The sequence below is a fragment of the Cynoglossus semilaevis genome, chromosome 11 (genome assembly GCF_000523025.1).
Source record: "Cynoglossus semilaevis isolate Cse_v1.0 chromosome 11, Cse_v1.0, whole genome shotgun sequence".
In the NCBI taxonomy this organism is placed as follows: domain Eukaryota; kingdom Metazoa; phylum Chordata; class Actinopteri; order Pleuronectiformes; family Cynoglossidae; genus Cynoglossus; species Cynoglossus semilaevis.
In genome coordinates, this window is record NC_024317.1 from 124,269 (window position 1) to 134,769 (window position 10,501).

General features: G+C 43.5%; 3 protein-coding genes across 4 annotated transcripts in view; all 3 read right to left on the reverse strand.

Annotated features, from left to right (window-relative positions):
- Positions 1-4,325, reverse strand: part of vgll4b (vestigial-like family member 4b) — a 21,185-nt gene extending 16,860 nt beyond the window's left edge. The window contains exons 1-2 of the mRNA XM_008319555.3: positions 3,570-4,325; positions 2,439-2,512 (exon numbers count right to left, since the gene is read on the reverse strand). Of these exons, the coding sequence (XP_008317777.1) occupies positions 2,439-2,502 (64 nt within the window). The 5' untranslated portion in view covers positions 2,503-2,512; positions 3,570-4,325. The remainder of the gene's footprint in view (positions 1-2,438; positions 2,513-3,569) is intronic.
- A 142-nt stretch (positions 4,326-4,467) lies between these two features.
- On the reverse strand, positions 4,468-8,001 carry tamm41 (TAM41 mitochondrial translocator assembly and maintenance homolog). Of its 2 annotated transcripts, XM_008319557.3 has the most exons (9): positions 7,368-8,001; positions 7,100-7,278; positions 6,609-6,791; positions 6,418-6,510; positions 6,157-6,307; positions 5,851-5,996; positions 5,522-5,687; positions 5,221-5,283; positions 4,468-4,894 (listed from the first exon to the last, which is right to left on the reverse strand). In XM_008319557.3, exons 2-9 carry the CDS (start codon positions 7,235-7,237, stop codon positions 4,806-4,808), a joined length of 1,029 nt encoding a protein of 342 aa, XP_008317779.1. In that variant the 5' UTR covers positions 7,238-7,278; positions 7,368-8,001; the 3' UTR covers positions 4,468-4,805. The 2 variants fall into 2 exon arrangements, with proteins under 2 accessions (XP_008317779.1, XP_016892371.1); XM_017036882.2 differs by lacking the exons at positions 7,100-7,278; positions 7,368-8,001 and having other exon boundaries at positions 6,157-6,327; positions 6,609-6,654.
- A 1,046-nt stretch (positions 8,002-9,047) lies between these two features.
- megf6b (multiple EGF-like-domains 6b) overlaps positions 9,048-10,501 on the reverse strand; it is a 28,143-nt gene continuing 26,689 nt past the window's right edge. The window contains exons 35-38 of the mRNA XM_017036388.2: positions 10,386-10,499; positions 10,188-10,316; positions 9,380-9,508; positions 9,048-9,133 (exon numbers count right to left, since the gene is read on the reverse strand). Coding sequence (XP_016891877.2) covers positions 9,069-9,133; positions 9,380-9,508; positions 10,188-10,316; positions 10,386-10,499 — 437 coding nt within the window. The 3' untranslated portion in view covers positions 9,048-9,068. The remainder of the gene's footprint in view (positions 9,134-9,379; positions 9,509-10,187; positions 10,317-10,385; positions 10,500-10,501) is intronic.

A 10,501-nucleotide genomic window follows, 5' to 3' on the forward strand; every position in this document is an offset into this window, starting at 1 on the left:
CTCACTGACAGTCTCACTGACAGACTCACTGACAGGCTCACTGACTGACAGTCTCACTGACAGTCTCACAGACTCACTGACAGATTCACTGACAGGCTCACTGACAGGCTCACTGACAGACTGCAGTCTGCCCTACTGCCTACTGACACACTGAACCTTTCATGGTATTTTATGATGACTTTTATTGACCCCCACCTTGTTGTTCCTGGGAGGTTAGTTAAGGGAATTGAACCCAGGACTCTGTGTTCCCAGGCAGGCGTGCTCACCGCTTCACTATGGAACCACCTTATTTTGAACACACCACCATAAAATGTACAATTAATCATTTTTGTCTTTTCCTCTGCAGTGTACACGATGAGTAGTTCCAATAAACTATGATGACTTGACAAGAACTGATTTGTGACGCAACTGCAAATACATAATACCAACATCCAGTAAAAAAGAGAGGGCGGGACATGGACCTCAGAAGGGGAGGAGACACTGATGGAGCCGAGAGCCTGAATTCTCTGATGACGGACGGATGACCGACAGTTTGGTTTGTTCGGTGGACTGTCGTCATGCTCTGTTAGTAAACAATGAACCTGAGTATTAGATAAACAAGAACTTGTTTTTGTTTTGTTTTTTTCGTGTCAGTGATATTACACACAGGGCTAGTAAAACTCAGATCTACTGGCCAAATGGTCATTAAGAAAAAAATGTGATGTTGGACACTGGAGTGGTCAGTATTAGAACTTTGCTAAAAACAGCGTTTGTTTGGATGTCATTGGTCGATATTTTGAAACGATGTCTCAAATCGTTACAGACAAAATGAAGAACAAATCTTCAACCTCGTCCGTTGAGACGTACAAGGAGAGCTTTAGCCAATCCTGGTCGAGACGGAGCAAAAGTCTGGTTTACATTACATTTAGCATTTCCCATGGTTTACACCCTGGACCAGTGAGCAGAAAATCACACTGTCGCGTCAACGTCAAGAAAAACAAACAAACAACGAAAACCCAAAACAACCATTTACAACTGAACTCACAGCTGTTTACATTAAAGTCGACAAACAAGTCACGACGACATAGAGATGTAGAGACGAACTCATGGAGTTGAAGTTCTGCTACAACAATGTTGTCATACTCTGATTTCACACATCTCTGTCTTTGTGTTGAGTAACTATGGTGAGTGCTATCACCAAGAGAGGAATGTCAAGTATGTTAGCTCCGCTCCAGGAACCTTTCCTCTCTCCAACAGCACAGCGTGGCATTTACTGACCGTCAAATGTCAGAATCTTTTTTTTTCTTTGCAGAGGAATAACAAACGAGACGGAGATCGCTGGCCGCCATAAAACTATTAAGACTTTACTGAAATAACCTGAATGTGATGTTGGGGCCTTGACAAGTTCATTAGAGAACTGGGATTCTGCTCCTGTTTTCAGTGTTTGTTGTTCATTTTATCAACAAAGAAAATGCAATTGTTTACACATTAACAGAAGTGTAAGAAAAATATAAAAATGAATAACTAAAGAAATCCAGCTGCTGAAAAAAATCAAATCAAACTTAAATAACCACGTGACACAGTGACCCACTGACACTTGACCTTTGACCTCATCACCATGGCTGCCTTTTGTCCCTCCTGTCTTTACTGCTGCTACATGAACCCCATTACAGAGGGACGTGGGTGACAAACCAACCATAGCTCCGTCAGCACAGGTGGATGAGCACAGGTGGATGAGCACAGCTGCAGCACTTTGGACGGAGTCATGGACCAGATCAGGAGCAAATGTACAAACATGAGAGATTAAAGATGGATGATGATTGGCTGAGCTAAGATTAGTGACAGGACAACGACTGGACAATATTCAACAGTCACTGAACATCAAAGAACCTCTGACACGGGTCCACAGACACTGGCCCACTGACACGTGGTTGTCCACTGGTACTGGTCCTTCTGTTCCAGGGTCCCGTTATATTTATCTCAATAAAAAATGATTAATAGTGATTATTTACCATCACAGTTAATCATGATTCTGATTTCCATCAGCTGCTGATTGATGACACATCCTTCTGTCAGGCCTGAATCACTGGTTCCACCTCAGGGGGTTCATGAGTTCCAGACCCTACAGTACAGATTCTCACCCCCACCCCCTGTTCTGTGGCCTGTCCTCTGGTGTCAGTGCTACACAGAAGGGTTCGTCCTCAGGCGACAGTTATCGGTTGAGCAGCCAGTCGGCCTAGTTTCTGGGATTTCTCACTGCTTTGACCATTCCTTCATTGTTGTTGTTGTTGTTGGGGGAGTCATTGTGTTTGAAACAATGAGACCATGTCAAATGTTCAACACATGTGACGTCAGCACAGGGGGAAAACAAAAACACTGCAGGGAGCCTGACAGACAGACAGACAGACTGACAGACAGACTGACAGACAGACAGACTGACAGACAGTGAGAACACTTACTCTCTTCTTCACTGGCGTGAACAAACAACGCTGCTCTTGACAGAACATCCAATGGCGTCTCCATGCTTGGATGCCTGTAAGACACAGTGGTCGAAACGATTAATAATCATTGATATAACTTAACAAGGATTGTAGTCAACTGTTTAAATAAACCTAGTATGTGCTAACTTTTCATTATGAAATGTGACACCCAAAAAAGACTTTATTACTGCTAGCTTCAACGTCATAATGCTTTAAGACCCAGCTGTACTGCAGAGTACCTGAGAGTACCTGAGAGTACCTGAGAATTCAGACCTTCCTGTGTCTCCTTCATGTTGCACTGCATGTGTTGTAATATTCTGAGCACAATTTCAAGTGAAAAGAACAGTTTGTTCTTAGGATTTCCGTCGTATGCTGCTGGGCTTTGATCACTGGTTCATACAGTGTCCGGTGACGCATTCACTGAAAACAGTACATCACACCTGAAGACTTCATTTCACTGTCAAAATATATGATGGTGCCACGTGTTTGGACTTAACTGACATGAGGGACATGACACACCCCCGAGTCCCCACTCTGTCTTTGTGCCCTCTTGACCCACTTTACTTTAGCATGGTTAGCATGGTTAGCATTCTTGTCCCTGTCCACTCACTATCACTACACTATGACAGGTATTTAACAATAAATAAATAAAAACTCTGCAGCGTGCTTCTCCTCCTCCTCCTCTCTTTCTACATTCCTAAGGTGCGTGCGCATGCATACACACGCACACACACGCACGCACAGTGGAGCAGTGTGCAGAGGAACTGCGCCAAAGTTGTGTTGGCCGAAGTGAAACCAATGGATGAACAAGTGTTCCGTCCACGTTCAGACGTGAACACAGTATTTCTGTCGGACTCGTGGAGGAACTCCTACCACACTGGGACAACAACATGTCGAGGAAGGAAAGCATGTGGCCGAAAGGAGGAGGAGGAGGAAGAAGAGCATGAGGAGGAGGGGGAGTCTGACATTAGAAAGTTTGGAAAACCGCCACCAGCTTTTATTTATAATGAACTTAAATGAAAGTTCAGCCCAGCAGAAGGCGCCACTCGAACCAACAACTCCGTGTCGAGCGTCTCCTCGGAAACACTCATACTCAAAGCTCATACTCACTCCTTTTAGCGCCACCTTGTTGTCCTCCAGTCTGGTGGTGTCCACACACAGAAAACCAAAAGTGGACCGGAAAAACAAAACAAACAAACAACTGGTTGATAGTCCGCGGCTGAAGAGTGTGGTGCGAAGACGACGTAAGACGACAGTATCAGAGCCGCCGGACAAACTTAGGTTGTAAACGAGGAGGAAGGAGTGAAGGAGGGAGGAGGAGGGAAGGAATGCCTGGAATGATGGAATTCAGTTCCTAGCAGGTGGTGAAAGTGAAGGGCGCTGATTGGTGGAAGACCAGAGGCGTGACATCAGAATGTATTATGATAATTGAGCCATTCGTCACATCCGGTAAAGGTGAGGTCGCTGCAGTCACTGTTGTGAAGTAGCTAAAGACAGTGCTAAGAAAAACAGAAACTGGCAAATGCTAATTTACCCCAAAACAATACACGAATAACAAACATAAACATGGATGAAATATTCAAGAGAAAAGTGAAGGCTTTACAACCGTGTAGATAAAACATAGCTACAAGTCGGATTATACTGTCACCAACGTTATAAAACTACTGTATATCACAGATATATATATAAAAAAATCAATGTTTTCATCGTCCTTCATAAATGTATTATTAACCATGAACAGGTTATCACGGTTTCTGTTGTGAAGTAACTGAGGAAACAAAGCTGACAACGTTTTCTTTTTGATGTCAAACGTCTTAAAATCAAACAACGCAGCAAAGACAAGGTCAATTTTATATTGAGGTAAATAAAACATTGAAACAAAAAAGAGGTTTCTGAGAAGTTGTTTTTTTATCTTTCAGTCAACAGAAACAGACACTGGATCTTTTTGTGATGTGAGATGACACTTGTTCTTATTAAAACCAAACACTCTAACACACCCAGCTGCTCCTTTTTTTTTTAGAAATCTCCAAAGAGAACTAACCAGAATAAGTTATTGTCACACTCCATTAAAAACAGTTGTGTCCATTCAGCAGAACCACGTCGTGTGTGTGTGTGTGTGTGGTCTGTACTGCATTATTCTAGAATGTCAGCCATGACTCAGTGTCAATGATAAAATGTCAGATGCCCTCCCCCTCCTGCCCCCGCCCAGCCCAGCAGCAGCCTGGGACATCTTCCACCACTTAATGTCTCCTGTTGACACTGATGACACGGTCATGGTGAAAGTCAAAGATTCTGGGGTCTTCTTCTTCTTCTTCCTCCTCCTCCTCCCAGTAAAGGAGGTGAGGTTCAGGTGTGGGACACCCATGGCTTCCTCCTCCAGCCTTTCCACATTTTAAATAGTTTTTTGGAGCTGTATGACACTGTTTTCCACAAACCTGAATGGTCCAAAAGAACACAGCTTTACACACTCAGAAAGATTTAGATCTATTTCTACAATAACTATGAACAATAATGAAATATCCACATTAGAAACATGAAAGCATCGAGTTTGTAAAACTTTACAACTGATTTAGTTTTGACTCAATTTTAGTAGACAAATTATTATAATATGATGTAATATTAATTAATATTAATTAACTATATTAATTATTAATTATTTATTATTAACTTTAATAAAAAAGGAACTTAGAACAGAATCTTAGATATGATAAAAAAATAAACAAAAACAACCAAGGATTCTAGCAAGTGAAAGAGTTTTTACCTGCTGTAGCGATGCCTTTCACACTCTGTGTTATACTGGAGGACTTTACAATAGAGGAGATACCTGAGGGCGGGGAGAGGAAGGGTGAAACAGGCAGCAGCAACAACAACAACAACAACAACAACGTCTATTCTTTTAATACACTAACACCATCAGTGACCATCAATCAGTTTCCAGACCAACGGTTCTGTCTACGTACTGTACAGCAGTGACTCATGGGAAGTCTGACAGAGATGAAATGACATTTCTGTTTGATGGAGCGTTCCTTTTTTATTTGACCCTCTGTTCATTCTCCCTCTACCTTGCTGCACGACAGCGCCACAGTCTGGGTCCTGAGCCACCTGCAGCAGGATCTCCTCCACATCTCTGTTCTTGCCTGGGGGGTCGACCAGCCTGGTAATGCTTTGCTGCAGAGTACGTGGCAGAGTCATCAGTTGGACAAACTGGCCTTCTGGACTTTTGTCCACCTGCAGGTGAACAACAGAAAAGACTTTGTTGAATCACATGTGTATAAAATGTTATCTTGCAGTATCCTAGTAGTAGTAGTAGTAGTAGTAGTGCTGTAGTGTACTGTAGCACCTGAGTATTACGGGTGTACATTGTTCTGCTGGTGTCTTCACTGTGTCTTACCTCCAGTTTTGCTTGCTGTGATTTGTAGACCACCAGGGGGCAGTCGTGCAGGATGTTACTGTACAGAGTTTTAAAGTGCTGCATGTTGTCTCTGACAATATTAGACACTTTGGATCTGTCTTCTCCAAACACCATCCGAAAATCCCCTGCACAGAAAGTGATAAAAGAACAATGAAGCCATCGTGCACTTAGAATATTATTAATCTTAAACTGAATTTGTTTCACAGATGATTTAGAACCATGCTGACAGTGACATAGTGTGTATGTCTTTTGGTGATTGTTTTGTTTGTGTAGTGGATTATTTACCAGCATAAGAGAGGCCAGCTATCTGCAGGAAAAGCTCTTCTTCAGTGAAGCTCTCTGGCAACATGAGGAAGGAGGCCGTGACGGCACTTTTCAGGTTGGACACTAAAGCTGCCCGCAAACTTCCATTCTCACTCTGCACAAGCATTTTCACCTGCACAGAAGAAACAGTTCCTGCACAGGTGAACACAATAGGAAAGTGAATTTCTGGTCACTGCACACCATTTTTTAAAGTGGATTCATCAGTACACAGAGCATACTCACTGGTTTGTGAAGACGCCCTGCAACATACAGAGTGTTCCAGTGCATGAGGTCATCCATCAACGACTGTGTACTGATCACACCATATTTAATAGTCTGGGATGAAGAACAGAACACAAACCAACGTGAACTCATCTGTTTACAGTGGTAACTTCTCACAAAATCAAGGTGTCATAAAAACCTCATTCATTTACCCTGCCATCCACAGGCACCAATGTGTTATAATATACTGCCGCCCCGTGGTCACTCTGTATGGAGCTGATCGTCTTAGGACCCAGCAGCTTGAGGATGGAGTAGTGTTTCCGGTTCTGGAGCAGATTCATGGTGTGCCAGGTCACAGGATCATCCACCGCAAACACAAAGTCCAGCATGTTTTTCTGTACCGATGTTCAGAACATTACACGTCATTTAATAGCTACCATAGTGATGTTGATATCTGTCAACCTGTGTTTATGGACTCGACGCTGAACGTTTTACAACATCACAAAGGACGAATCAGTTCGTGTTTCTTACTTAACTTTGAGGAACGTAGCTTCGGACAACTTAGCAACTTTTAATGGTCGTTAAATGACCTTGACTTGGTAAATGACTGTTCATCACAGCTGTTAAAAGTCATGCACACTTGCTCCTTGTCAGAAATGCTGCTTTCCGCCAGGAGAACGACAGGCAGCCGGCTGTCCCTCACCTCCATTTGTCCTTGGCTGCTCCCGTGATGTTTGAAAACACCAGATCCGTAGGCAAAAGCTAAAGTGATGTCCTGAGGGAAGTGAGAGAGAATCCTCCGGTAAAGAACTCCAGTGTTGTGCAGAGCCGGGACGGTCATGTTGAACTAAGACCTACGTTCTTCAGCAGCAACAGCGCCCGCTTCACAAACAAGGTAACACGGTAAACAAAGTTTTAAATGACGTCACAGTAACTGAACCTGATAACTATTAACCATAAAAATAAAACACCTGCGGTCGTGACTCCGGTCTTAGCATGTTGGTTCAGTTTAGACGTTTGGCTGTCGACTAAAAATTACGTCACTGTTTTCGTCGCAAGCGCTGGATCCTGGGAAATTGAGTTAAAGTTGAAGACAGTACAGCGATAACTTTACCCACGCTGTCAGTCACCAGGATCCGTCAAGGTATTTCTGTACATTTTTAAAGGATTATAGTTCAAATCTTTGTTCTCGTTGGATGTTGTCCTTCAACCCTGTGCTGGTTTTGACGTCATCGTCTTCTATTGACGTCATCGTCTTCTATTGACACTGACCTTTAAAACTACAGGTCTATGCAGCGGTAGGAATGGTGAGTTGGGAAATGTAACCACTAGATGTTGCTAGAGATCCTTCCGTAAAATGGAAGCCAAAAAGCACAGATTTATCTATCACAGTAGGGTCGACCTATCACTGAGTACTGAGTACTGTACTGAGTATTGAGTACTGTACTGAGTACTGAGTACTGTACTGTACTGAATTGTTGTGTAAAACCCACATTTAGTTTCTATGCAGATGATGCACAGCTGTACATTTATGTGTTAATAATCATTTGAATTCTACACAGTATCACCTCATCATAATGGTTACCTGGCCAGAAGAGAAAATCACGTGGTGTCAGGTTCACCACTGAAGGACCGAGGTTATTTTACACTGAACTTATGGTTTACAAACAGAAAATATATTTTTTATTTTTTTTTTTTTTTTTTTTTTTGCCTCCAATGCAGTAAAATTATGATACAGTAAAATTATGATAAAAGTCAAGATTTCGTTTTACTTTTTTTCCCACACTAAAAACCTGCCGTTTGTTTGTGTTGTGTGTTTTCATGCTGAGGTCAGAGGTCGGCTGTGACGTCTTCTCCTGTACGTACGCCCACCTCCGTACGAATCTGTGGTGGTCGTCACCTTTGCCTTTTCTCTGGTTTGTTTTTATTTGACTTGTTTTGCAGCCGTTGCTCTGCACTGTGCTTGAATCTGAACTTTAGGATGTACAGCTTCCATCTTCAAAGAAAATTAAATCATGAGAAGAAATAAGAATGACAACCTGCTGTAAGTCTCTTTATTGACAGTCACATGGTTCAGAGCAGTCCTTCTGGGACCAGGTGACCAGCTGGGTTACACCCTGGAAAACAATGTCCGATATATTCAACGGTTTGATATAAACATCTGGACCACGAGTCGTCGATTAACGTTAGCTGAATGCGAACGTGAAGCCGTTTCCACCGAGTCGTTTGATGCAGTGAAGATACGTCCGATAAATAAAAATGAAACGTTCAGGTCTGAGAAAAGGAAGTGGTCCAGAAATCTGAGCTCACTGATGATAACGATATTAGATTTCTTTAATTAGAGTTTCTTTTTTGTGGTTAGCTCAAATATTTACAACATCTTCATCTGTACATCAGCACTGACAGACAACTGTTTCTGGGACAGACACAAATGTAGAAAAAGAGAACTCACACTTTGTAAACCAGTTCAGGTCAAAGGTCACTTTGGTGACTTGTGTCCAGCTGTGGAACAGTTCTCCTCAGGGATCCTACAACATCCTACAGCTTAAAAAAAGGATCCACAGGATGAGGTCCAGGTCCAGGTCCAGGTCCAGGTCCAGGTCCAGGTCCAGGTCCAGGTCCAGGTCCAGGTCCAGGTCCTTCAGCAACGCCCTTACAGCAGGCTGAAACTGCTATAATAAGTTGTTGTGCTGTGAGTCTCCTCTGCTGCTCCCGTGGGTGAGGCGTGGAAGTCCATCTGCAGAAGAAGACACACAAACAAAGAGTTGAGTCCACATCTACACACACACACACACACACACACACAGATTTATGTTTCATCAGGAAATGCAGTGTCTGCAGTTCAGGTGGAGGTGGCGCTGCAGTCGGCCCTGAAACTCATCACTGATTCTGGTTTCACGGTGTCAGCTGAAACGCTGCCTCGGTCAGCACAGGCTGTCCGTCACCTGAGGACGAGCAGCGGACGTGTGATGAAGAGCCCCACCTTCCTGACAGGACAGGCCCATCCGACCGTGCGTGCAGCTGCAGCGGCCGTTGCGTCGGTCACACTGCGCTCCGTTCTGACACTGGCAGGTCTCGCTGCAGTCCGGTCCAAAATGATCAGCTCTGCAGTCTGGGAAAAAAAAGCATTCGTTTTGTGAATCAGTGTGGGTCTAGATCAGACCTGGACCCTGTAGTCTGTAGACCACATCCAGAACTCTGACCGTCCTAATAAGTTTGTTTTTTAGTATCTGGAATAGACGTTAACAATCATCAAAATAACGACCTTGACCTAAACACTTCAAACAGAATCTTTCTAATCCTAATCTAATCCTGCAGGTTTCTAAACTGGAGAAGAGCAGGAATCAAACCAACAACATGATTCTGTTGGAGCCTATTCCTGGAGCCAATCACATGAAAACCATGAAGCAGCAGAAGTCACATCATTGGTCAGAAGGATTTTATGTATCGCTTCAGTATCACAACCTTATGAAGTTTTTAAATGACTGTAATAACTGTTTTATTACTTCAGAGCCTAATTCTACTGAAGCATAATTATTAAAAAAATCCACACATTTAGTTTGGTATTCTGACGAAAAATATACATATTCTACGGCTCTGACAGAAATCCATGTTAAAACCTGTGTTTTTTTTGGCTCTCTCTGCTGAAAAGGTTCCCGACCCCTGGTCTAATCTGACCTTTGAACTTGTTTGGATTACCAAGTCAGTGATGTTTCAAAGGAACTAAAGGTTGTTTTTCCTCCCACAGATTTGAACTCAAGTCCACCGTGGTTCCACGTGGAGATCATTACCAGTGTCACATCTGGGTCCGGTTTTCCCAGAGGAGCAGAGGCAACTTCCTGTCACTGCGTCACACGGAGCGTCGTCCTCACAGTCACACACCTCGGAGCAGCCCTGACCAAAAGTGCCCTGTTCACACACTGTGAAGAGGAATGTGTTAGACACGTGTGTGTGTGTGTGTGTCACTGGTCAGGGCTGTGACCTCTGACCTCTGTGGCAGCGAGCCCCATAATATCCTGGAGGACAGAGACAGCGGCCGGTCACAGGCTGACAGGAGGCCGAGTTCATGCAGTCACAGTGGAGCTGACACAGTGGACCGTAGAGA

Excerpts from the sequence above, each read along its gene's own strand:
- tamm41 (XM_008319557.3), bottom strand. The coding sequence starts at position 7,237 with ATGACCGTCCCGGCTCTGCACAACACTGGAGTTCTTTACCGGAGGATT. Across the intron at positions 6,792-7,099 it reads GCAGCCAAGGACAAATGGAG|AAAAACATGCTGGACTTTGT; the intron begins GTGAGGGACAGC and ends ACATCGGTACAG. Across the intron at positions 5,688-5,850 it reads CACAGCAAGCAAAACTGGAG|GTGGACAAAAGTCCAGAAGG; the intron begins GTAAGACACAGT and ends GTTCACCTGCAG.